Here is a 27253-nt window from a genome sequence, read left to right as displayed (position 1 = left end):
CAATAAATTGCATTCACTCTCTAAGCACAAACATTTACTTTCTCAAAGGCTGATTGTTTCGTGCCAGTTTTTTTTTTTGTTAACGCACACATTTTAGACATCTGAAACTGTCCTCCAATATTTGTTCCAACATTTAAAAGGCACTGATGTTGCAAGCATCTTTCACATTCCTTGAGAGTATAAAATTAGTGAGTGACATCGGATTGAGGATTTTTTTTTTTTGCACATCCATCAAATTAAAAAAAACGTTACAATATCCCAGGTATTGAAGAAGGTACGATAAACATCGTATTTCATCAAACTTGCTTTAACTCTTGCTTACTGAATTGGGTGTAAAAATGTTTAAATAGACGTATTTTAAATTTCACCACCATTTTTACGCATCCCATAATATTTATTCAAAGTTATGTGTTTAATACATGTTGCCATCTGCTTCAGCTTCCGTCTCCATTCCCCACCCTGCTATAAACTCGTGGCCGCGCATTTAAAATTCAAGCGTGGCGTGGAAGGATGTCGTGAACGCGCACAGGAGGCTTGACGTCAGCGAGGCGCCCTGGCTCCGATGAGCCGCTGGTTCTGCTGGCAAAAAGATGGCAAAATCAGATAGACGTCTACTGATTAATTAACAGAGAATTATGTTATTTGCAGATGATTTCTATTTGACAGAAGAATAAGCATTTGCGCCCATCTGAGCCCCGCAAGACAACGAGAAAGGTAGTTTGTTTTGAGATGCTTCTACCGCTGGCTATTGTGTTAGCGAGGAAAAAAAGGTGGTTTTACCACAGAGACTGGATGGGATAGTCTTATATCTGGGCGATGTAAACGTCTGTGTATTTAACACTTTAAGTTTTAGGTTATTAATGAGATTCATATGAAGGAGTGTATACAAAGAAAACCGCAACTTCAGCTGGAAACGACAAGCCGTTCCGTAACGCTAACAGTAGAGGTGGAGGAAAATGGACCTGGTTAGATGTGGGTGTCTCCAAAGCAGACTCTGTACGCTGTCGTAAGGATCGTGCAAAATGCTTTTTATTCACATTTAATTTCTTTCCTGTTTAAGGCAGCATTTCATGAATCTCTCACGACACATACCAAGCTGTCTATTTGACAGTATATCGTTTCTCTGCATGTTAAATTTTACCAGTATCGACATTTTTGTTCCGTCCGACGTCCACCGCGGACACCCCCTTCTCCTGACTGCTAGCGCTAGTGTCACTGCACGGCATCAGCACATTTAGAAAACGGGACAATAATCGAGGTTGTTCTTTCGCAGATGAATTGTACGAACCAGTTTTGCGCTGGATTCAATCAGACGACAAAAGAATTTCGTCGTTTAAGGTAGAAATGTGAGCCTTTTGAGGTTATCCGGTGCGTTAACGCGATGCTAGCCGCTAGCAGGGCCACGCAGACAGCCATCAGAGCGGAGGAGGTGTCGATGGAGCCAAAACCAACGGAACCAACGTTTTTAACGGTCCTAACGGTTACAAGCATTTTTACCTTTCAATGTCTTGCAATGCTCACACGGTAGTTAACGTGTTATAGCCAATCCCTGCTCATTATGACTGTGTCATTAAGGGTTAGTGGGTCCAGGTTTTGTTACATGTTACATGTTGCTCGACATGTGGACCATAGACTGCATGTTAAATAGGGAGCCCCAAGTCTAACCACTGTTCAATTTGGTTTAGTCCATTTTTACATGCATTCTGATTTCTCAAGTGTAAGTCATGACTTACACTTTCTGTGTGCTATATTCATGCCGTTTATAAGGAAGACCTGTTTTCTTTGCAGGTTGGTTTCACTATTTATAACACCAGGTAGCTCCTGTTGGAAGAAGAACTTTGTGTCACCCTGAAGGAGAAGAGCATCAAACCTCCAGTTTGAAGTGAACGTTGTGGCTCGCATCTCCTGACTGTCACATATTCATACAATTGCTCAATAAAAATAAAATCAGCAAGAAGATATTCTTTTTATTTTGTGGCTGTACTTCCGCTTTGCTGTCAGAGCCATTCATCTAGTCAGTAGATGATGTATGGTAGTGCCCGCTCTGTTGGCAAAGCAGATGCCAACCATAGTGGAGGAAGAGATGGAGGTGGACCTGGTAATCATGGATCTGGCCGTTCCCCTCGCCTTCCACGTTCTCCACGGATGGGACACCGTCGCACCAACAGCACTGGAGGCAGTGGAGGGGGTCCTGGAGGAGCAGGAGGCAAGACCCTCTCTATGGAGAACATCCAGTCCCTCAATGCTGCATATGCTACCTCAGGTCCAATGTACATGAGCGACAATGAGGTGGCAATGGCAGGGGATCACCTTCCCAAAAGCGGTGGGTCAGTGACGACCATGGGGAGACAGAGGGTGACGTATGGTTCAAGAGGCAGCAGCAGTGGAGTTGTGGCTGCCAGCACCCCCAACATCTCGACTTCAATACCCGGCAACGCTGTGCTGCCAGCAGGCATGATGACAGGAGATGCTCTTGCTTTTGGGGACCACCACCTTGCCTCTACTGTCCCCCATTCTCTCAGGCAGGCCAGAGACAACACAATACTGGACCTACAGGCCCAACTGAAAGAGGTACTATCCACATTTTTTTACCCGTTGCATATTCTTTTCTATCAAGGGTGTGAAGCTTCAGTGAAGAGCTTGAGTTTCTAGTCTGGACATTCCACATGAATCAGTATGTACGTTTCACTTCTTGATACTGTTTTTTTCAGGTTTTGCGTGAGAATGAGATTCTACGTCGTGAAGTGGAAGTTAAGGAGAGCAAACTCAGTTCCTCCATGAATTCTATCAAGACCTTTTGGAGCCCAGAACTGAAAAAGGAGCGGGCCCTCAGGAAGGATGAGGTTTCTAAGATCACTGTCTGGAAAGAACAATACCGTGTGATTCAAGATGAAGCACAGGTGTGTTACCTTTATATTTATTTAAATAGATGTTAATGCTTCAAAATAATCTTTGTGATATTGTCACAATAATGGTTCTTAGAATACGATAGAGTCATCAATTTTCTTGGGTTGAAAATGTTGGGATGAAAGGATGTCAGCTGTAGAGCAAATCCTGCTTTATTCATTCCCGCATAGGTCGGAGGCAGTTTTTCCAGCAGCTGTTTAATCCCCTTATGTAGCTATATGCTCATCTTAATAGCTGAGAGAGGCTGTAAGTCTAATGCCTGTATGAGCATTTCCATATGGTTTTTGAAAATGCTAGATATAGTGAACAGGATGAAAAAAAATCAAACACAGACTTTCCTATGTATGTAAAGTCAGCAGCAGATGAGAGGCCAACTTGGGTGTGTTGATTGTAACAGCTTTAATGGAGTGGTTGTGAACAGGTCTTTTGTTTCAGTATTCTGATTTTGTGCCTTTCAAGAATGTTGATCATTTAGTTTATGTTTGAACACAAGTGAAATCTTTGATGAAATGATCAAATTCTGAATTTTTTTGTCAAAACAAACCTGTAGAGTTTTTTTTTAAACATGGGCTGTTGTTGAAAATAATAACTAAGAACATGAGCCCATAAGGCAGATTAGGACTAGATAGAACTCCGCGGCTTTAACTTTAGCTCTTTCATTGAGTATGAAATGGACGTGGCTAACTGGCGACGTCCTGACTAACCGGCTTCTCCTCCGTACGAGCGGACCGGGACACGAACACCGCTGGTAAGAAGAAAGGAGGTGGATTAATTATCTATACCAACGATAGATGGTATAGATCAGTGGACCCCAACCCCCGGGCCGCGGACCGGTACCGGTCCGTGGGTCATTTGGTACTGGGCTGCTCAGAAAAAAAAACTTATTTACATTACTTCCGTTTTATTTATTTCGGAGTCTGAAAGACGTTAAGTTTGAAAAGTGACGTCTGTGCGGAATGGCCCACTGACAAATTCCTGCGTCTGTCCCGCTTGACGGGTCTCGGTCACGTGACAGGTTATCGACACACACATAATGAAGCGCCCATAAACGCACCAGTGTTCTGGATTGAAGTCAAGGCAGATTATCCTGAGATCGCTCAAAAAGTATCGAAAACCCTGCTTTCAACCTCCTGTCTTTGCGAAGCGATTTTCTGCTGTGACCGAAAATCAAACCAAACTGCGGAATAGACCAGACATATGGTACACACTTCAGGTGTCATTGTCTCCCGTTACCCCTAGATCAGCGGTCCCCATCCACCAATTCTCATTTTTGTAATTACTATTATTTGATTGACTTGTTCACCTTTCTATTGGAAATGATCAATATTTCGTTGAATGCACTGATTGTAAGTCGCGAAATTTCAAAATAAACCTCATCAGTGCAGTCACTTGAATCGAGTTTTTAATATAATTATTTCGTTTACAGAGACGAAATAGAGATGTTGATTATCAATTTATGAAAAAAAGTTTGTTTATTGTCTGTTGATGTCTACATTCTACATAAAACCACAGCAGACGATTTATTATTAGACTACAGCTGTCCTGGCGTTAACGATTATCGAGCAAATGAAGAAGAAGACCGTGAAAATATTGTCTTAGATGAAACCAGTCCGTGGCGCAAAAAAGGTTGGGGACCGCTGGTATAGATAATGTGACATGTGACGGTGAAATTGACGCTGTGCAACCGCAATCTGGAGCTAACAGCTGTTAGCATCAGACCCTACTACCCGGCACATGAATTCTCACCCGTTACTGTCCTCGCCGTCTACATCCCTCCACGTGCGGAACCTGAGACTGCACAAGAGACCATCTCTGCGACCACCTCTGCTCTTCAGACCCTGCACCCGGAGGCACTCGTCACTATCACCGGTGACTTTAACCACGTTACCCTGGACTCATCTCTCCCCACAATGGTCCAGTGTGTAGACTGCCAGCAACAACACGACAGGTCAGGAGGTGGTACCCGGAAGCAGAGGAAACACTGAGGGACTGCTTCCAGACCACCGACTGGGATGTCATTGTGGGCTCACACGTGCAGGACATTGAGGGGGCAGCTCAGTGTTTTACAGATTACATGAACTTCTGTTTGGACACCGTGGGCCCTGTCAGGACAGTCAGGTGTTACCCCAACAACAAACAATGGGTAACAAAAGAAGTCAAGGCTGTCCTGAACAGGAAGAAGCGGGCGTTCAGGAGCAAGAACAAAGAGGAGATGAGGAAGGCCCAGCAGGAAGTGAGACTCTGCCTGAGGGAGGCCAAGGAGGCGTACGGAAGCAAGCTGGAGAAGCAGCTGGGGTGCAGCCCGTTGCGGGTGGTCTGGAACGGGATGAGAACCATCGGCATCGGACACGGGAAAGGGCGCAGCACTGTGGAGGGGAATAGTGATCGAGCGAATGAACTCAACAGCTTTTTCAATCGGTTCAGCTCCCCCACCACTCCCGGCTCCTCATTCCAGGCCTCCAGACCGTTCCACTGATGCTCCCTCCTCCTGTGCCTCCTCTCCTTCCACCCCTGCCACTTCTCCCGAGCCCACTCCTAGAACTGTGAAGCTCAACAGCCCCACCTCAACCACTGGACTTCCAACCTTGCCACGACCTCCTGCTCCCACCACGACTGAGACCATTATCACTGCAGACCTGGTGGCGACAACGCTGAGGAGGCTCCGTTCCATATAAGTCGGCTGGACCGGATAAGGTCTCCCCAAGACTCCTCCGAGCCTGTGCTTCGGAACTGGGGGACCCCCTGCAGAGAATGTTCAACAGTCTGCGGCTGGGGAGGGTCCCGTTACTGTGGAAGACCCCCTGCATGGTCCCTGTACCCAAGAAAGGACGCCCTACTGAGCTCAACGACAACCGACCGGTTGCTCTTACCTCCCACGTAATGAAGACCCTGGAGCGACTGGTCCTGGAGCTCATGCATCCACAGGTGCAGGGTGTAATGGACCCTCTCCAGTTCGCCTATCATGCCAAGGTTGGGGTTGACGACGCTGTCTTGTACCTTCTCCACCGCGTGCTCTCCTACCTGGACGCCGGGGGCTGTGCCGTCAGGGTGCTCTTCTTTGACTTTTCGAGCGCCTTTAACACCATCCAGCCCCGGCTCCTGCAGGATAAACTGACCTCCATGGCTGTGGACCCCTACCTCGTGAGCTGGATCACCGACTACCTAATGGACAGACCCCAGTACGTCCGTATGGGGGACTGTTTGTCTTCGATGGTGACCAGCAGCATGGGGGCAACACGGGGGACCGTGCTCTCCCCCATTCTCTTCACCCTCTACACATCGGACTTCAAGCACAACTCGGATACATGCCACATACAGAAGTACTCCGATGACACTGCGATTGTGGCATGTATCTGGGAGGGTTATGAGGGGGGCATTGGTGGCTGACTTCGTGGAGTTGTGCCAGCAGAACCAGCTCCAGCTCAACGTCTCCAAGACGAAGGAGATGGTGCTGGATTTCCGGCGGGCACCTCCCTCTCCACAGCTAGTGATCATGAGGTGCAGGTGGTAGGAAACTATAAGTACCTGGGACTGCAGCTAGACAGCAGACTGGACTGGTCACTCAACTCGGACTGTGTGTACAAGAAGGGGCAGAGCAGGATGTACTTCCTGAGGAGGCTGGCCTCCTTCAACATCTGTCCTAAGCTCCTTCTCATATTCTATCAGTCCGTAGTCTTCAGTGTGCTGTCATACGCCATTGTGTGTTGGGGTGGCGGGGCCAGGAAAAGAGATATGGACCGTCTGAACAGACTCATCCGCAGAGCGGGCTCAGTGGTCGGTCTGAGCCTGGACTCTGTGGAGACACTTCTGGAGAGCAGGACCATGTCTAAAGTCAGGGCGATCATGAACAACACCAGCCACCGCTTGCACACCACCCTCTCCCAGCAGAGAAACACCTTCAGCAGCAGACTGCTGTCACACAGCGCCTCCACAGAGAGGCTGAGGTCCTCCTTTGTGCCCTGTGCCATCAGGGGGTACAATGACTCTCTCAGGAGGAGCAGAGGGGAGGTGGCGAGATCAGCACATGGTTGAATGGATTTTATTTAATTTTATACCATTTAGTGTAGTGTATGTCTTGTGGTATGTCCTGTGATGTTTGTCTGTCTGTCTGTCTGTCTGTCTGTCTGTCTGTCTGTCTGTCTGTCTGTCTGTCTGTCTGTCTGTCTGTCTGTCTCACTAAACATAACGCATTTCTTACACTTTTTGCCCACTGCTTTGATTTCCTTATAATGTTTCCATTTTCTATATATTATCATCATCATCGGTTGTTCCAAAAAGACAGACTTCTAATTTCAAAACTACATCTATTTTTGAAAGCTACGGTACTCTGTGGGAATCGTACACATTCATTTTCATTACTGCAGAGAAATGGTCTTTGTTTCACTGTGACTCTTAATGAATGGGCAGATCTGTATAATTTACTGTTTTCACTCGTGCTGAGTCACAACATCACACTGTGGACTAATTCCTGGTAATGCTTGACTAGCATGGGGTTAATCAGTGGGTGCTGTAATTTAAAGATGTCTGCTTTCATTTGTCAGCCTCCTCCCATGCTGGCACACATTATACAGAGACATGGACACACACACACACTCACTCACTCACTCTCTCTCTCTCTCTCTCTCTCTCTCTCTCTCTCTCTCTCTCTCTCTCTCTCTCTCTCTCTCTCTCTCTCTCTCTCTCTCTCTCCCCCCCTCTCTTTCTCTTTCTGTCTGTGGGCTTATTGTGGGATCAGTTAAACTTCATGGCCGTACTGACCAACTGACAGTAGCCTTTTGAGTTTCTATGATGATGTAGACTGCAGAGTGTGTGCTGGTCACAGCCAAAAATTGCCTTATTTCATTTTGAAAAAGCTTTGATACCCTTAAAATAAAATAACAGTTTTAATGGTTTAAACAATGCCGCTTCAAGTGGTGATTTAGTTCTGACTTGGTGTTTGACTACCCTCTGTCCTCTGTCAGGGAGAATGAGAATATGAGGGATGAAGAAAAGAGACGATGCGAGTGGGGTGAGGTGGGGGGGTGCAGTCACAGCAGTGAGTCAGAGCTGGTCATGGGGAGGAGAAGGTGATTGAAAGGGAAGGTTGGTGAGAGGAGAGGTGAGAGTATTGGAGCCTAGAGATAGGGAGCAGGCAAGGTAGATGAATAGTGTGAGTGTGTGTGAGGAGGAGAATAGTGAGCGCCAGAGGAGGCAGAAGGAGAAAATGACAAAAGAAAGGAAGGGAGGGAGGGAGGGAGCCTGGAGGAGGACGGAGAGAAACTAACCGAGACACTGACTTTCTCTTTGTTCTGTCGTCTGAAAAAGCTCACAGCTGGTTCAGACCAGAGTGGAACACAGCCTTGTGTTACTGTGTCACTGCAGTTTTGCCAAGTGTCATGGACGTCAGATGCCACAAACAATGCAATACTATACTGAGCTGATTGTGTTTCACTCCTTGTATTTCTATGGGGCATGAAAGCATGGTTGTTGGGGGTGCATCTGTCACGGCATTGCCCCAATTCACTCATAATTAGACATGTATTTTAAGAAGTTGGTTCTCTTGTATTATTCAAATAGACATTTTATTAAACCTCTGCTGTTTGTAAATTATTTTGTAATTAAGTTCAGCAAAGAGACAAAACACATGACCGCTAACAAATTCCGTACATGTGTAACTCTTCACATCTCCAGCACCTTCAGATGACTGTTCAGGCCCTCCAGGATGAACTGAGGATCCAGCGGGACCTGAACCAGCTGTTCCAACAAGACCCGGCCTCCCAAGGGCGTGAGCTGGCCCTGACAGCCGAGCCGACGGAGGAGAACTACCGGCGGCTGCAGGCCGAGCATGAGAGGCAGGCGAAAGAGCTCTTCCTCCTGAGGAAGACCCTGGAGGAGATGGAGCTAAGGATCGACACACAGAAACAAACCTTGGGAGCGAGAGATGAATCCATCAAGAAACTCCTGGAGATGCTTCAAAGCAAAGGTTTGAGTTTTGGGAGACTAGTGTTTACTGCTGATTACTCCAAATAATGTATCAGTGGAGATTTTAACGTTTACCAGAGACAAACACCCTGGATAGACGTTGAAGTCAATGTGCAAGTCTGTAGTAGAGCAGTTCTTCTATTGGCCAATAGATTCATTTTTTTGACAAAAGGGTAATAAGTCAGTAGGAAAACAGTTGTAAATATCGAAAATATATTGGAAACATCAAACCCCAGAAGATCTCATTGCTCCAATGGTTCCCCCTCAGTTTACCTTGGCTTACACAGAGGCTGAACAAACATTTGTTTCTACGCCCCAAAGAATAAACAAATTGCATGCTTTAAACCAAAGTCTGTGTCTGCGACCAAAAAAAAATCTGCACAGTGGATGCAAAGCATTTGCATGTCTGCTGAAATGATATTTTAAAAAGTCACACAAAAAAACGAGCTACAGGAAACTATGAAGAAATCAAAAACATATTTAAACTAAAATGTTCTTTCTAAACAATTTTTAATTTTTTTTTATCTTAAAAAAAAAGTCAAAAGTCACACTTTCTTTGTTAGCCTGTGATTAAGTTCATCAAATGGTGCTTGGGCTCCTTATACATCCTGATAAGGAAGCTTCTGTCTGCCTCAGGACCGTCTGCAAAGGCATCAGAGGAGGACCAGGAGCGGACCAGAAGACTGGCCGATGCAGAAATGCACCGGCACCACCTTGAAAGTTTATTGGATCAGAGAGACAGAGAGATTACTGCATTAAGAGAAGTAATGCCTGCTGTATTTTATTTGGAGATATAGCTTTCCATTGGTTGTTCTAGTTATGCTGTGATAGTCTATCCATGCACAAACGTTCTCTTTCTGATCCAGCAGGAGCTTCACCGTCGATACGAGGGAACCCCTGAGTCCACCAAAACAAAGGCACTACAGACTGTCATCGACATGAAGGTGAGGTTTATAAAGCAATTTGTGAATATTTTTGCAGTTGTTTGTCTACACATGCCCCATTCCATGTGTGAATTCCTCTTTTTTTCATCTCCAGGAGGCAAAAATCAATTCAATGGAGCGCGGCTTAAGAGACATGGAGGAGGAGTTACTAATGCTGAAATCCAATGGACTGCTGAGCTGCGAGGAGCGTCAGGAGGAGATGAAGCAGATGGAGGTTTACCGCAGCCACACCAAGTTTATGAAGAACAAGGTCTGAGTTTAGTTTGGCTGACACGCTGTAGTACTTGATTGGCTCATTCAGTAGAGTCCCGCCTTCTTTTTGACGGCTCTCATATTCGTTCCTTCACCTTTCTTTCTCCCTTCGTCTCATCTCGTTTAAGATGGAGCAGGTGAAGCAGGACCTCTCCAGGAAAGACACTGAGCTGCTTGGTTTGCAGACCAAGCTGGAGACACTTACCAACCAGTTTTCAGACAGCAAGCAGCACATTGAAGTCCTCAAGGAGTCCCTCACTGCCAAGGAGCAGAGAGCAGCCATCCTGCAGACGGAGGTACTGGAGATCTGTTTGGGCCCTCTCTCCCACAGGAGTCACAATTTCATTTTCAACATAGTGAACACAGGATGTGTGCAGAAAGGAGAGTATTGTTTCTTATTCCTTGGTCTGATAGTACTCCAAACAAAAGCACAATTACAGCGTACTAGATGTTCAAGGTGGTTGTCTGATTTGACTCGTGTGAGGTTGACATTAGGTCCAGTGACGGTTAACTTCTGACTTTTCCTTGGCAGGTGGATGCTTTGCGTCTGCGCTTGGAAGAGAAGGAGGCAACGCTGAATAAGAAGAGCAAGCAGATACAAGAAATATCAGAGGAGAAGGGCACGCTCAATGGAGAGATCCACGACCTCAAAGACATGCTGGAGGTTAAGGAGCGAAAAGTTAATGTGCTACAGAAGAAGGTGATGTGGACTGAGAGCTGTTTCATAGACAGCGTTTTGTCTGAAATAATCAAGAGGATGCCTTCATTGTGCTGCACTGCGTGTTCTGTGGTTAGTATTCATTTTCATCATGTTTACGTTTTAAAGATTGAGAACCTGCAGGAGCAGCTCAGGGACAAAGAGAAGCAGATGAGCAGCCTGAAGGAGAGAGTCAAGTCTTTGCAGGCTGACACTTCCAACACTGACACTGCTCTCACTACACTCGAGGAGTCTCTGGCAGAAAAGGTTGGTTTTCATCAGCATACTAATTTATTTTGACAAGGTTGTTGGGTGGTTTAGAATTGTGAGTGCGGCACACTTGATCTTGACTTAAACTCCTCTTAGGAGCGCATAATTGAGCGTCTCAAGGAACAGAGAGACAGAGACGACCGAGAGAAGACAGAAGAGCTCGACTGCAACAAGAAGGAACTGAAGGAGTTAAAGGAGAGGCTGAGTTTGCTTCAGGGAGACCTGTCAGACAGAGAGGTGAGAAACTGGTGCGAGAATGCAGGATCACACAAACAGCGGCAAAGTCTTTTTTTTACTGTGATTCTATTAATTGGGTAAAACATTTCCATCAGATGAGCATCAGGAGTTTCCGTTGGTCTCTTCTTCAGCGGGTTATAGATGTCTGTGTTATGTTCTATTTCTGTCTCTTTTCATGCTGTTAGCTTCATCAGTGGTGGTGGGGTAATCTGTCCTTTTGTTGTGTGTATGTGCAGACGTCTCTGTTGGACCTGAAGGAGCATGCATCATCCCTGGCCTCCTCAGGGTTGAAAAAGGACTCAAAACTCAAGAGTCTGGAGATCAGTCTGGAGCAGAGGAAAGAGGAGTGCCTCAAACTGGAGAACCAGCTCAAGAGAGTGAGTAGATAATGAAATCAAGCAGCACATGTGCTGGCTCCACAGCAGCATGATGCAACTAAAACTTCAGTTTATATGATTAAACCCTTCCATATTTAATTTCACTTATTTAATGCCTACGGCCAGATACCCAAGGGCTTTTAACTGACATCCTGTCGTTTGTAGGCTCAAAACGCAGCCCTGGAAGCTCAAGCCAACACTGAGCTGGCTGAGCGCATTAAGAACCTTGAGCAGGAAGTGGTCCGCCACAAAGAGGACTCTGGGAAAGCCCAGGCTGAGGTGGACCGTCTTCTGGAAATCCTTCGGGAAATGGAGAATGAGAAAAATGATAAAGATAAAAAGATCAATGAGCTAGAGAGGTGGGTGGAAACAGTTGGTGGCTCTGCAAGGGAGTTGTTAAGCTGGGTCTTTCCCTCGTGACTAAAGTATTACATGAATGTGCGAGAAATTTTATTATTTTTATAAAGGTTATATGTAGGGACAGTACTAGTGAGGAGTTTGTACACACTTTTTGTGGTACTGTATATCTATAGTAATTAGCAGAGGTAATCCATTTAATGTATGTGTGTATGGTGGAGTAAATTATCCACCAGATTCAAAGACGTCAAACTACCCTGAAACGCTATAGTTTTTCTTCCTACTCTCCCTGTTCTGAGTCTGTTTTCTCTTTACCACTTTCTTGTCTTCACACTGGAAACCTCTCGCTCCAACAGTTTGGCCTCCAGGTTAGTACATACTCTCTCTGACTCAAATCCTTATTCTCTTTCTGTTTTTCTCACAATTTCTTACTTCTTCCATATTATTTGCTGCTGCAAGCCATTTCCTGACATGGTGAATTTTTTTGTCTTTACCCATATTTCAGTTTATGATTTTTCTGTATTGTTTTTCAAAATCTTTTTTTGTTGTTGTTGTTGTTGTGTCAGATCTGACATCGATTCTTTGCAGAGCTGAAAAGTAGTTGTTAATGTTATCTCATCACTTCATATCTTTGTGTTTTTAATCAGTGGTAAATTGAACCAAGTCTATGTGGCATTGTTAGTAGACACTGAGTAAGATTTGTATCCACTATTCAAATATTTTCAGACGTAAAGTTGAACAACTTCATTTTCACTTTTATCCAATTTCCATTTTAATTTAAAGTGATAAATGACACTCACATTTGAAGTGGTACCATACAGTAATCGTGCTTAAAATGACAGCCCTTCTCCTGTGAATGCTGTTGTGTCCTTGCAGGCAGATGAAGGACCAGTCGAAGAAGGTGGCGTCTCTGAAGCACAAAGAGCAGGTGGAGAAGAGTAAGAACGCTCGACTCATGGACGAGGCCAGGAAAAGGGAGGACAACTTGTCTGAGAACTCCCAGCAGGCGAAGGTGAGAAATAACAGCAGCTTGTGTGGACTACATGGTCCTTGCATTTGCTGACACCGACTTGCTGTTTCAGTGCCCAAAAAAGAAAAAGTCATTTGACCTCTTCCCGCTGTTTGAAGGACACTCTGCGTCAGAAGGTGGAGCGCATCGAGGAGCTGGAGGAGGCTCTGAGGGAGAGCGTGCAGATCACCGCTGAGAGGGAGATGGTGCTGGCACAGGAGGAAGCTGCCAGATCGCTCCAGGAGAAACAGGTAGAAAACTCCTCAAAAGAAATATTAATCAAGCCATGGATTCACACCTACAACTATAAACAGATTAAAGAAACACATTCATATACTGAGATTCTTTCTCCATCATCTTTTGACTGTTTACTTTGCTGTTGGGGTTTTTCCTCTCCGTTTTTTTCCTGTCTCCTTTCCTCCTGCCTCCATCTTCTTCTCCGTTCTGTCGTCTTTGTTCATCATTTTCTCTTGTTTTCTCTCTGCTACATACTGCCTCTCAGAAGCATTCACTCAAACCAATGCATGAGTCCAACCTCGCCCACTTTAAGTGGTCCAAGGTATGACCCCCCTGTACTTAAGACCTACATCAATGAGCAGCAACACTTACAGGGGCGGACGAGATAACAGCAATGCCTCTACAATTCATGCAATCCCACACCGTAACCCTGCAATAAATCTGTTTCTGAAGTTTGATCATTATTGGTGACGTTGTTGTTGTTGTTGGATTGCATAATGGTTATGTTAACATTACTGGACTGAAGTGGATCAATCAGATGTTTTTGCCTCAATGTGACGCAACTCAGATTATTTTAGGTCCATGTAAACACAAATTCTCATCTTTTGAAATCAGATTCGAGTCACTTCCACACGCTGTCTGAAGTCCATACAAGACTTAGGATGTGACTTGAATGAGAATGGTCAGATCAGAATTTGTGTGGTTTCTGCACATGTTCATGGCAGAGCTGTGACATCATTAGCCTTAACCTGGTAGAGCAGACAAACCAACTGACCTCAGAGGACAGATGACGTCCACGATTCAGACTGTGCATGGAACAGCTGACACTCACACACTTCCTTGTACTCCAAAACAAAATATCTTCAAAACTGGTGAATCGGTTTCTATTTGAAGCCATTCAATTTCTCACAAAAAGGACATTGTCGTGGTCGTTGATACAGATGGCTTGTGTTTCAGTCAGATTAGAGCGAGATACAACTCACTGATAACTATGAATGAGATCCATCAAGAAAACAAAATCTGATTTGAGCAAAAAATCTGATTGAACAGCGAGGCAGGTGATGTGAACGCAGCCTGTGTGGTGAGGTGTTTCTGTTTCCTGCCCGTGTAAATTTCATGCTGTTTTGTTTACCTGGTGCTTTATTAAGAAACATGCTGATTGGATGGCATATACATAACAAAAAAAGAAGAAAAAATTTATTCTGAGATAATTAAAGCATATAGTGATGTGAAACAGAGGGATATTTGTGCCCTTTTTTAATAAATAACAGGTAAATGAAATGAATTGCTATTGTATCTGCCCCAGTCCTCCATAAAAACTCACATGGAATTTATTGCCCCTGTAGAGCAGTTAATAGTGGAAATTATGAAAAAGGTCTTTATTTCCCTGATTGATTTGAGTAGTAGTTTTATTTTATTCAGGATTGAAATGTTTTGTGTTTGCTTGTGTGTGTGTGTGTGTGTGTGCGCATGTGTGTGTGACTCTTCCCAGATGGAGGAGCTCCTGGGTGCCATGGAGAAGGTGAAGCAGGAGCTGGAGTCCATGAGGGCCAAGTTAGCCTCCACCCAGCAGTCTCTGTGTGAGAAGGAGGCACACCTCTCCACCCTGAGAGCTGAGCGCAGGAAACACCTGGAGGAGGTGCTGGAGATGAAGTAAGCCACGATGGAGGGTGGAGGAGACCGGAGTATTGATTACTACCTTCATGTTGTAAAATGTCAGCCAGTTTTGACCTTCCCCAGCTGGCTAGAAGATTTAGCACAATGAATAATAAATGGAGGCAGCAGGGAGGCGCAGTGGATAGCACTGTTGACTCACAGCATGAAGGTTCTTGGTTTGATTCCTCCGGTGTGAATTTGTACGTTTTCCTGGTGTCTGCGTGGGTTCTCTTCCTCCCACCTCCAAAAACATGTAGCTTAAGAGAATTGGTCGTTCTAAATTTAAGGTAGGTGTGACTGTTACTGAATGAATGTTTGTCTGTGTGTGGCCTGGCGACTTAACCAGGGTGTCCCCCGCCTCCCGCATAATGTCTCCATTATAACCCGTGACCCGAATTCAGAATTCGGATGGGAGAACAAGAGTATTACTGATCGTCTCATCTTCAAGAGACGAACAAATTAATGAATAATAAATTGTTATTGAGCTATTTACGTGAGTAGTTAAATGTAATGTTTTATCTCTGTCTAACAGACAGGAGGCGCTACTGGCTGCTATCAGTGAAAAGGATGCCAACATCGCCCTTCTGGAGTTGTCCTCCTCTAAGAAGAAGAAGACCCAGGATGAGGTGGCTCTGCTGAAGCGGGAGAAGGACCGGCTGGTGCAACAACTCAAACAGCAGGTGGGAACGGTGCTGTTATTTACTTTCATACTTCACCTATCTAAATATGGTCAGCGCTGCACATTCACTGTCATGACACTAGAAATGTGGAACAGAAACAGCTGCTGTGAGTTGAAACAGTCGCTGGCCTGTTTTCTGACCCACAATTTTTTTGTGGACACACCACATCCTAAAAACCTCAGTTACTTATTTGTATTGTTTTCTATTCCAGGTTTACGGACTGTTTGTAATGACACAACACTTCTGTTGTTATGGAGGACAAAAAGTTTGTCCTTTTCCCTCCTTACATATTTAAATATGGTCTCTCCATGTCTCCCAATTAGATTTACATTAAAAAGGTGTTTCTTTGAAGGGAAATACCTCCATATATTTCAAATAAATGTTTTACTTTGGTAATTATTTTGTTGGCTTATTACTGTACTGCAGCGAATTGTATTTTCTGACCTCTTCTTACTGAACGGGTGTAGGGTAAAGTATGCATGATAATAAAAAGATCTGTGCTTTATTTTAAAAGGCCCCTACCATCTATTTTTCTGCTGAAACAGTTTTCCTCTCTTGCCGTCCTGTGGTCTATCCACATCAGCATAAAGTTGTGTTTTCCCGTAGCAGGAGCATCTGTGTCCTTGGGCATCAAATGTGTTCTTCCAGCGTGTCACTGATGGGCTGGTTTTGTTTCTGTTCTTTCCATCTCTATGCTGCAGACTCAGAACAGAATGAAACTCATGGCAGACAACTATGAGGACGACCATCTGAAGACCGCCACCGACCACACGAATCACAAACCCTCTCCAGATCAGGTAGCTTCAGCTAACCATCCATTTATTATGTTTACTTCTCATTCTGCCTGTAGCTAACACCGTAATCCCTGTTGTGAAGAAGGTTTAACGGATCCCCTCTATCTAAAGGGAACTATAATTATGAAGTTTTCTTGTGTCTTTTAACATTTTTGTCTGAATGCTCACTAACCAAACAAACCTTTCTAACACTGCAATCTACTTACGTTGTGGCGAACAGGATGATGAGGAGGGTATTTGGGCATAGCTGACCTTTTGCCCATCGCCTCTCTCTCTCTCAGCCATTTTGTTCAGAAGGGTGAGCTCGTAAACCTTAAAACTGTCCCACTTTTCTTTGTCACTGCTCTGTGGTGTGTTTCATTCATTGTTCTTCTGTTCATTGTGGTTTTCATTTTCAACCTCTGTAATCAATCCCTTGTCAGTGTTCATGATCGTCACTCATGTCTTCTTCAACTCTGCCTATTTATTTCTTTTTAGTGGCTTAAAGAACACGGGTCAGTGTTTTATATTTGAGTGGGATTGCATGCAGAGGAGGATGAGATAATTACAACCTTTTTTTAGTCCCATTCCATTAAATGAAAGCTTATTAGCTGTGCAAGCTATTGATGCAGAACAAACAGGCGCTGCATTGAGAGCATTTTTAAATCCAATATAATCAGTGGTTGTGTTGGTTGCTTGGCTGTAATGAGATGAGGACAGATTCAAAAGCTTGCATGCAGTTGTTTTTATTTTTGTTTGTGGATTGTGGATTTAATAATTAATGAAACCTCTAATCTGTAGTCTTAATAAAGTTTTAACTCTAACTATATTAGCTGTCCACACCTTCCCAGCACCTCACCTCACTCTCTTTTCCCCTTCCTCCCATCCTGCAGATGATCCCCCCTGTTCTAGCCCTGTCCCAGAACCGCAGTAAGCTCAAGCTCTACATCGCCCACCTGACAGACCTCTGCCACGACCGGGATCCCAACATACTCAGCCAGCTCACGCCTCCCTCTCACTACCACCACAGTGACCCTGAAGACTGGGAGGAGGAGCTCCACAAGATGAGCATTGAACAGGTAGCAGAAAAACTCAGCGTCTGTCTCTAGTGTGTGACTCCAAATTTGTCATCATCCATTTGTACCATAAATGACAGGTATGTTTGCATAAATTAGTATTTAACTGAAGAAAAAAAGTTTTGTTTACTTTTCATCTGAATTGATCATGATGAGTGGAACAATATATTTTTAGAGAATTCAGTGTCGGTTAACATGTGGGATTAAAAAAGAACTATGGAAAGATTATGGAATTAAATGAATTCAAACAAAAATAGAAACAAATTAACTGTCAGAATAAACAATTACAAAGCAGCACTGAGACAAAATCACAAACATAGCTAAGCTGGCAATGAAACCAATATGAGTGCTGATGTTTGAGACCAGTGTGTGTTATCTGGGATGGTGCACATTCATATCAGTAGCTTTAATTTCATATGAGTAATTCTTTTGTGGTTGCTGATGACGCGTCAGTTTAATGACATGTCAATTTCAAGAAATCTCTGCAGGCTTCAACATTTGTAAACACGTATTTCATGGTAAGAGTTTGTGATTGTTGGATTGGAACTTCTAAAAGCAGATTTGTCTCTGCAGCTGGAGCGGGAGCTGGAGGCGTGTGAGAAGGAGAGCGGAGAGCTGCAGGAGTATGCCAACTCTGTCCTCCAGCAGATTGCAGATTACTGCCCTGATATCCTGGAGCAGGTCGTCAACGCCCTGGAGGAGTCGTGCTGACAGCTCTGGCCTCCGACACAATCCCGCTGATGCCTGGTCTTCACGTAACCTGCAGCTCAGTCCTCTACCTCTGCTCCACGAGGCTCCTTGAAGGACGAGAGAAAGCAGCGGCTTTATCTCACCCCACTGAGCTCTCCATCCTCGTGCTCCTTGTCCACCCTGCAACAAGCTTTAATGACTCATAAGTGCTTTCCTGTCTCATGTGTCTCTGTTGTCGGGCCTGCAAAACGAAATTGGGTATGCTCGTGAATTCTTTGGAAATACAGTAATTCTAAAATGTGGCAAATTTATCTGCTCAAATCTGCTCATTTCAAAATCAGAATCAGAATCAGTTGTATTGGCCATCGTTTGTTGAAAGCAGACGAGGAATTTGTTTGGTGACAGTTCTGGCAGATAGTGGGATCTCAGTGAAGAGAGAAGTTAAACACGTACCCTTTAGCCTGTGTCAACTCACCAAAGATGAATTTTGAATATATGATATTTAGAAAGTGTCATCATGCAACCGTTAGTTGGTAACACGTGCATTGGGAGACTTTCAATATCAGACTAAAGAAGTCAAATTCAGCACAAAGTCTTGTCCAGGATCCCTCTCCTTAAATGTCTTCATTAACAGCAGGATGTTGGAGATAAGCACAGTAACTGGACTCCTTTATTTCACTGGGTTTGACCCTTCTAGACCAGATATTCCACAGATAATTTCAAAAGTAACCCAGAATTCATAAATCACAGTAGAGTTTAAAAAAAAAAACCCCAAAGAGGATAAAACTACGAAGCCCATGTGTCCGAGGTAGAAGCACACAAATCAAAGCCTTTATGACCAAACCAAGAAAATCGTAGCATCTTCAGGTAGGCAAACATTCTGGGAGTCTTAGAGAAAAAACGTGGATGCGGCTGTGCCCACTGGAGTCTGACTGGTCTCACCAATCTTTCAAGTTTAAGCAGGTAAATGCATTTCTTGGCTCAGGGCAGCAAATCATTTAATGGCTTGGAGAACTTGGGAGTTGCCACATCTAATGCGGCGTGGATCCCATCCGAGTTTACTGGGTAAAAAGAGCTGTGTAGATGCGTGGTGTGTGTTTTAGTTGCAGTCCCCTAAATAGTGGGTTGGATTCCAGTCAGTAGCTACAAATACAACTCATGAGAAAATGAGAGTTTCTAACCAAACGAATGGAGTGTGTTCTCTCAAAGCATCTCCCAGCTGGAAGCTGTGGATGTGTTGGTCGTTTCCAAGATTACGTTGAAGGTACGTTTTATCTTGTCGCTGTGGCTGGCTCACTGGCGTGAGAAGAGGGGGATCAGGAGGGGGACACGGATCGAAGCTCAGCTTTTAGTTACAGTATGTTCTCAAACTGTGTGTGTGTGTGAGAGAGAGAGAGAGAGAGGAAACTTAAGGGAGCTTGTATTCTTGATGCATTAAGTTTTAGAGGGTTTTGCACACAACGTCCAATTGTTTTTGAGGTATGCAATGTGTCTTTTGAGAATGTCCTAGTGGCCTTGGAGGATGCACAGAAATCAGCGCTGGACCTAATGCAGGGATATTTATTTCTCTGTAAAAACTGGTGCTAAGGCATAATGTAACAACTTTCGATCAGATCCACCGATCATTCAGTCATTATTTCTACAGGCGTTATTCAAAGCCCACCCGATCTTTAGTTTGTTAATTGAATCACAAAAAACAACTGGTTCCTCTTTTTATGTTGTATTTTTTCAGATCACTTATAAAAACATGTGATGGCTCCTTTATCGCATTTTTAAAAAATCTTCAGGGCTGAGATTTTTAATTACTAAGTGTATCTACATTTACAGGAAATGGAAGTCACTTTGAGCACAATTTGACTTTTTAGATCAGTTTGTAAATGTGATATTTAACGCGTACAGTGACCGAATAAAAGTAATTACGTGGAAGGTGTTGTGCATTCTTTTAAACAAAATCTGAAAAGTTAAAAGCAGTGCAGTCGTCTGTTATGTCTAATTTTGTCATCAGGACAAAGTGTGTGTGACAATACTGCCATGACTTATGGGAAGTCATGTTCCATAGAGATATATAAATATAATACATATATATAAAAATGTTTACTGTATGGATATGCATTGAATGTTTGCACAGAATCTCGATGAGCGAGCTGCTCTGATCAAAATGACTGTCGTTTTAGTGTCCTCAACAGAAACCGAGGAATGAAATGTCAAAAAAAATAGTGTCAAAAAAAGTGAACTACAAATGTTTTCAAACCGTGACTGTGTGATGGGAGTGTACTCCCTTTTATTTCTCTTTTGTCATTTTTTTTTTGTTTGCTTCCTCAAAACGGTGATGTAAATGTATTACCTGAGATTCCAGTGTTGTGTTTTCCTCTTATCTGTGAACGTCAGTCGTTTATGTTGATGTCAAATGCAGCCTGCACTTGATGGATAAAAATAAGCCTCTGGAGTGTAACGTCACAAAACTAAACTCACCCCCTGGCTTTGGAGGGTATTGGTTGGATGCTTTTTTTTAAAAAACTTGTGTACAATTAATCTCTTGAACTTGTCTGAGTGCAATTGATTTCTCAGTCCGTTAACCTCTAACCTTTAATTACTGGGTTTAGACTAAGACAAGGTCATTTTTGAGTGTTTAATTTCCCTTATTTGGCCTGTGGGTCCCCACCCTTGCCTTAATGTCTTCTCATCTTTTTCTCGAGTCTTTATTGAGGAACACAGTGCCGACTAAGGGGCTTCTGTCAAGTTAATAACTGTTTTTATTTTGCATTTGTATAAATGTACTGCCTTCTGTCTGTTCATATTAAGAATCAAATTGTGTAAAAAGAAAGCAAAACAGACATGTTTGTGAGTTATTTGGATTTTGTATGTATGTAAATAAAGAAATTATAAGCGTTCTTTCTTTTTTTTAAAAGATGCCACAGATATACCCCTAATTTCACTGAATTTACCTCAGATGTGAGACTGCTTCATTTTTTCTCGGATTCGGTAGTATCTAGTAGGAGACGGCACCTTCATTATCAGAAGTCAAATAGTATAATTTGATTTTATTGCGTCCCGTGAAGCGGTGTATTGTAAGCGGTTGTGTTTGTTTTCAAAATTATCCAGATAGTGTTGCATGTCAGAACAATATTTGAAAACCACATGTGATAACAATCCTACACAATATCAATTTTTAAAAATTTTTTTTAAACCCTATTATAGCACGAAACTATGGTTTGGGATTTTTTTAGAAATCCAAGGTGGCAATTTCTATTACATGCTACGGTTAGGATGATCCTGATCATTTCAGGTTTGGCTCTAACATCCAAAATTTTAAGGTATCTGCAGAGATCTGGATCAGAATGAACCAATCTGGAATTTATTTGAAAACTTATGAAATGGTCAGTGATGGAAGGCTAGAAACAGAAGATAATCTTACATTCTCATCTTCACTTGGGTTGTGATATTGGTACCAGTAGTTTTTAAAACAGTAAAAAACAAAAGTGAAAGTCATTTGACATCTTTATTCATAAATATCACTACGGTATGAATATAAAACAATTTTAAATTACCGCCTTTTAAAACAAATACTCTGTCACTATTTCTCAAAGCTCCTCAGGAGAAAAATCACTTATAAACAGTTTTAAAAAATATTGCATATAGCCTTGATAGCGCTTAAAAACTACGCCTTACTGTAGCTGTGCTGAGGAACCTACAACAGAGTAGCATACTAGGATTCTTATTTCCTCAGGAATATAAAACAAAGCCAATTATACATAAGTAAACAAAGACATGGGGGAGTTATCCATCCACTTCAATTTGAAGTACAACTTTGTCAACAGTCATTCAATACAAAAAAATATTTGGTTATGTAAGTAAAAATACAAAACAAGTTCTATCAAAACTTCAACCCATGGTATTCCAGCCTCTGTAAAGAGTTTAAATGCCTTACTATTATTCTGTAATGAGATTTTTTTATAAAAAAATATTAAAATCTCTATAATTAAGTAAAAAAAATATGCAATGTGATCTAGTATTCAGCGACAGTAGGCACTCCTGTGTTTGATGGGTGAGGTAGCTAGATAGTAACTGTACACAGGCTGAGATTAAACAATGCAGATCAACTGAGCACAACACTGAAAAATAGAGTGAGTTAGAGTGGACTATTGCAGCGGGGGTGAACAATATTCCAGTGATCAACGCAGAGTTTCTCTTGTCATAGTCACAGTATTTAAGGTAAAATCAAGAACGGAGATAGGCAGTTTCTTCTCAGTGCACAACTGAGAACTACATGGCAGACATGAAACAAATGAAGAAACCTTTCACCTCATCCTCTCACTGTCCGTCATCTGCCACAGTCCAAGGTTTAACACTTTAAGGCATGGGAGCTGTGTGATCCTCTCCAGACCCCTCTTGGTGATCTTAGTGCAGCCATACAGGTCAATCCCTGTCAGCTGTGTCAGGTGGTCAGCTATCAACTCCAACCCCTTATCAGTAATTCTCACACACTGTCCAATGTTGAGAGTCTTGAGTTCATGCATCTGTCGTACCATCCTGTTGATGCCGTCGTCACTGATGTGGCAGGAGCAAAGCGAGAGGGACTTGAGCTGATACAACCCCTGGGCGATATACGCCAGGCTCTGGTCTCCAATCTTGTCACAGAAGGACACATCAAGCCCTGACAGCCGGAGGGTACCCATGGCCAGATGCATTATACCCGTGTCACTGATGTTATCACAGGACCGCAAATTCAGGTGGCACAGGTGGGTCATATGTGACAGGTGGATCATTCCTACATCTGAGATCCCTCCACAGAAGCTTAGGTTGAGCACTCTGAGATTGTTCAGGCCTTTAGAGACATGTTTGAGAGAAAGGTCTGTCAGCTTCTGGCAGTCCTGCAAGGTTAGCTTCTCCAGGGACAGACAACCCTCTGCAGCGTTGCGGGTCATACCAGACAGGTGTCCGATGCCCACATCGGACACATGCCTACAGCTGCGCAAGTTAAGACTTTTGAGTCCATGCAAGCCCCAGGCAATGAGCAACAGGCCTGTGTTGGTGATGTTGCTGCATCCCCCAAGTTCAAGCACCTGTAGGTTTTTGAGGTGCCGGGCGATCCTGCCCAGGCTGGAGTCTGTGATCTGTTTACAGAGACTGAGATTCAACACCTGCAGCGATGAGATGTCCTGCACGAAGGCATGTCCCAGACCGTTGTCAGTGAGGTTGAAACATCCACACAGGTTAAGGCTTTCGATGTGCGGCATCCCTTGAATAACGTAGCTCAGACTTCGCCTCAGGCTGAGAATCTGAACTTTTTTGATGCCCCTGGTTTGCAGACTGGGAAACAGAGACGGGTTGGCTCGTCGCAGATGGAGCTTGGCTTCCACCCCCCTCCACACCGACTTGTGGTAGGACGCGTCTCTCCAGGCCGTACACACTTGGGCTACTCTCCCTTTGTCCTTAACATCCAGATAACTGAAGATGATAGCCAGGATCTCTGGGAAAAGGCACGATATGTTGGTATCTCCTTCAAACATGGCTGTGGGCTCACTGGTTTCCACAGCTAAGGCTAACTGTGTCGCGCTTAGCTAGCCAAAGTTGCTACCTGGCTAGGCAACGTTAGCGAGTGTAAGCTATCACGCGAACAGCGTAACGATAGCCAGTTAGCTTTGAGTGTAACGTAATAAAAATCCAGCCGTCTCATTGAAGCGATAATACAGCTATATCTGAAATGCTCCAACTGTACTACTTGGGAAGCTCCAGCGTGGACACCGCGGGCAGCGATGCATGAAGCATCGGAGCCCGTCGCGTTGTTTAGCTAGCAGGCTAGGCCAACGCTAAGCGCTAACGTTAGCAAACGTCGGCGTAGCGTTAGCTGTGTAAACTTGAGCTTCAAAGCCAAGAGACCTCATCCGAGCTGTCCAAAAAATATCACTTAGTCCAGCGCAGCATCCCAAAACGTGTTCAGGAACTTTTTTGGAGCAGATGAACTTTTCTTTTTTGTCTTCTGGGGCATTTCTAGCCGCGTCGGAGCATCCGAATTCCCACAAATGAATAAACCAGCTTTTTGGTGTCAGGCCAGTTAAGCCACTGAGTAGCGACACCTGCTGGCAGTAATGTGTCATTGCTGCTGAGGCACACTGACCAAGCTTGTTTCTAAAACAGTACACCTGTATAATATAAACGTTTTAAATGAGACATTTGTGACTGAAATGAAGCAATAATAATAGATACCTAAGATTAATACGTTATTATGAACGTGAACTCAAAATGGAGGTACCCAGTGTTTACATAAAGCTGATATGAATATTTCACGAGCTGATGTGTTTTAGGTAGTAGTGCAGTACTGTTTGTAAGAGTACAAATATTTAATATAAACTATCACGATATGCAGTTATTCATTCAGTCTCCTATAACTTTAATTTAATGCTTTTAGTTATTGTTATTATAGTTATATTATATTATTATAGTTAATGCTTTTTTATTTATTTTATGGTCAGTCACTTTTTTGTTCTATTTTCTCCTATTATATTACTGGTTTTATTGTGATTTATGAGTAGTAGTAGGAATAGTAGGAGTATTGCTGCCATAAAATGACATATGTGTAGTAGTTCAGTAGGTATTTTTTATCTCCTCTATTCTTTAGCTTTATTTTAACGACCTATCCTTTTTGCTGTTTATTTTTAAGAACAGTGTTTCTTTCTTTCTTTCCAAGACAGTAAGGATGAGTTCTTTTTAATTTCTACTGTTCCACTATTAACTTGTACACCACTCTAAATGGAATGCAAATTGTTTGAAGGTGCCATATGAAAATAGCTTGATAGGCTGATTGATGATCATAGGAACTTATTATTTTATCTACAACAGTTTTTGAAAAAACATGTTCACATGAATGACAAAAGTCGAGCCAATGGCTGTAACTCCTGGAAAAATAGTTTTTCTGCAGTACTTAACTGCTCAATCAGTCGCCTCCATCTAACCCTGTCTTCTGCATCCTCTTCTCTCACACCAACTACCTTCATGTCCTCTTTCACTACATCCAAAAACTTCCTCTTTGGTCTTCCTCTAGGCCTCCTTCCTGGCAGTTCAAAACTCAGCATCCTTCAACCAATATTCACTAAGAAGTCATAGGTTTGATTTGCATTTTTGATTTGGCAAAAGTTTTACGCCGGATGCCATTCCTGACGCAACCCTCTGTATCTCTGTACTTAACTATACAACTTAATTATGTACGTACTCAAAAAAAAAATTTTCTCTCATTTTTAATAGCGTTTTAAATCTTGTGACACCCACACCCTGCCGATGGAACACTTTCCTGAATACAATACCATAAAAACGTTCTGTGCATCAAATGTTTGTCCCGGAGGTCGTACTTGTTCTTGCCACCAGGTGGCACTAGAACTCTGACCCCCTCTTGTCCTGTGGATGTTCTCTGGCCGTGGGTCTCATCAAACGTGACATTTGTGTCAGATGGGATCAGATCACAGTGTTTATCACAAGTGTTCCAATTTGAATTGTGTTATTTTTAATGACTGATTTTTAAACACAGTCTTCTGCAGTACTTCTTAAAAGTCTCCAAAAACTCAAAATTTGAGAAAGCCTTCTTACCATATTATACCCCCCCTCCACCACCACCTATGTCATAGTAGGAAATAATCATGTAATAAGGTACTCCTGCATTAACTTTTAAGAAAACAAAAAAGTGCATTAGGAGAAAATGGGAACACTTTGCCCTCTCATTGTCTCCTGCAGGAAGTTTGCTACCAACAAACAGAAAAGCAGCACATAGGAGAGACGACTGCACAGGTAGAAGGGATTTGATTGACTCATTACAGTGTTCCAGCATTAGAATGAAAAGTTTTGCTGTCACTGTCTACACAGTGTGAAAATACAGTATATACAGTATTGCAATGATCATCATGGTGTAAAAAAATTAATCTGCCTCTTAATCTGGATCCACAATTTGAAAAGTTCATTTCAGCCTTTTTGCTATTGAATTTAATCAGAATCTGTTTGGTAGTTTATACCTGATAGTCAGAAATAAAGAAAATGTGCACACAATGTGGCATTTAAAAAAAATTATTATCAGCATTACCCCAGATGAAATAAATCTGTCCTGTAGTGTTGGTGTAATTCTGCTAAAAGGCAGACAAATTACCAAGACACTGAAGGTAACATGTTTCCACACTTTCAGCTAGTATCCCATTAGTGTTGTGTCAACCTTTTAATTGCTTTGACATTTTCTCTTACTAATGCTTTCATATTTATATCATGCTATAATGTGGTTATACTATCTTTGAATGAAAACACATCATGTTTTGTGAAAACTGTACATGTAAATATTTTAGTGCTTTCTGTCTAGATGGTTTTCAGTGTTTTAACGTGAGCAGAGGACTGAAAAGAGGACTTGAGTAACCAAGTTTATTGTTGGGAACTTTTCAGGGACTGCCAGAGGGGCAGCCTTGTCCTTCAGACAAAACAGTTTCTCTACGAATCTTTAAACTAAGTACAGAACAACCTGTCATGGATCCAATGTCAGCCCAGACACAGATAATGTTGGTTTAGTGTCATCTGCTTCACTCGTGAGTGAATGTCTCTGACCGGGCAGCGATCCAAGAGTCACAGCAGTGAGGTGTTCGCTGACCTCTGGACTGTTTGTGGAGCCGGTGTGACTCTGACATGGAGTCACACCGGCTCCACAATGATCACACTGACAGGATTCAAGTGGTTTACTCAATTTACATTACAGAGAGGGAAAACATGGAGGTGTGTCACTAAACGTCTGGATAGATGATACCAGCTCAACCGACAACCCCAGAAAAACAGCAAGGCATTAAAAATGAGCAATGGACTGAGAAACAAGCAATAGTTGGGTTTTAAACAGATAATGTTCAAGTCTGTACTGTTGCTAGACTTACTGTATGTAAGTACAAAACGTAGTTTTTGTGGTATGAAACTAAATTTGCTGAACAACAATATTGACAAGTTTGTTTTTATTTGGCATTTCCATGTCCTTTCAAATTTTGACTTTGCTAGAATTGAAATGGTTTTTTTTGTGTGCATCTTGTTTCTGTTTGATTCTTCCATTAATATTTATGTAAAACTTTGTATTTTATTACTTATTCTTAATTGTTTTTGTCATTGGCCTGGAAATATA

At 42.9% G+C, this 27253-nt stretch overlaps 2 protein-coding genes across 3 annotated transcripts; one reads left to right on the top strand and one right to left on the bottom strand.

Annotated features, from left to right (window-relative positions):
* The first annotated feature begins 507 nt into the window (after window positions 1-507).
* On the top strand, window positions 508-21011 carry LOC137593799 (ELKS/Rab6-interacting/CAST family member 1-like). Of its 2 annotated transcripts, none has more exons than XM_068312816.1 (20): window positions 508-714; window positions 1789-2571; window positions 2712-2900; window positions 8578-8869; window positions 9505-9632; window positions 9738-9812; window positions 9907-10062; window positions 10193-10360; window positions 10597-10764; window positions 10891-11028; window positions 11128-11268; window positions 11505-11645; window positions 11811-12004; window positions 12879-13014; window positions 13131-13262; window positions 14741-14901; window positions 15437-15584; window positions 16286-16381; window positions 17251-17436; window positions 18007-21011. In XM_068312816.1, exons 2-20 carry the CDS (start codon window positions 2023-2025, stop codon window positions 18142-18144), a joined length of 3336 nt encoding a protein of 1111 aa, XP_068168917.1. In that variant the 5' UTR covers window positions 508-714; window positions 1789-2022; the 3' UTR covers window positions 18145-21011. The 2 variants fall into 2 exon arrangements, with proteins under 2 accessions (XP_068168917.1, XP_068168916.1); XM_068312815.1 differs by having other exon boundaries at window positions 9735-9812.
* A 603-nt stretch (window positions 21012-21614) lies between these two features.
* LOC137594090 (F-box/LRR-repeat protein 14-like) lies at window positions 21615-24146 on the bottom strand. Its single transcript, XM_068313337.1, has one exon. The coding sequence runs from the start codon at window positions 23631-23633 to the stop codon at window positions 22422-22424; it is 1212 nt and encodes a 403-aa protein (XP_068169438.1). The 5' UTR covers window positions 23634-24146; the 3' UTR covers window positions 21615-22421.
* Window positions 24147-27253: the final 3107 nt, after the last annotated feature.

Source organism: Antennarius striatus, chromosome 4 (genome assembly GCF_040054535.1).
Source record: "Antennarius striatus isolate MH-2024 chromosome 4, ASM4005453v1, whole genome shotgun sequence".
NCBI classification, from domain to species: Eukaryota; Metazoa; Chordata; class Actinopteri; order Lophiiformes; family Antennariidae; genus Antennarius; species Antennarius striatus.
Note: the sequence above shows the minus strand (reverse complement) of the source record. Positions and strands in the feature narration are given on the sequence as shown.

Excerpts from the sequence above, each read along its gene's own strand:
- LOC137593799 (XM_068312815.1), top strand. The coding sequence starts at position 2,023 with ATGATGTATGGTAGTGCCCGCTCTGTTGGCAAAGCAGATGCCAACCAT. Across the intron at positions 11,269-11,504 it reads GAGACCTGTCAGACAGAGAG|ACGTCTCTGTTGGACCTGAA; the intron begins GTGAGAAACTGG and ends GTGTATGTGCAG. Across the intron at positions 12,005-12,878 it reads AAGATCAATGAGCTAGAGAG|GCAGATGAAGGACCAGTCGA; the intron begins GTGGGTGGAAAC and ends GTGTCCTTGCAG.
- LOC137594090 (XM_068313337.1), bottom strand. The coding sequence starts at position 23,633 with ATGTTTGAAGGAGATACCAACATATCGTGCCTTTTCCCAGAGATCCTG.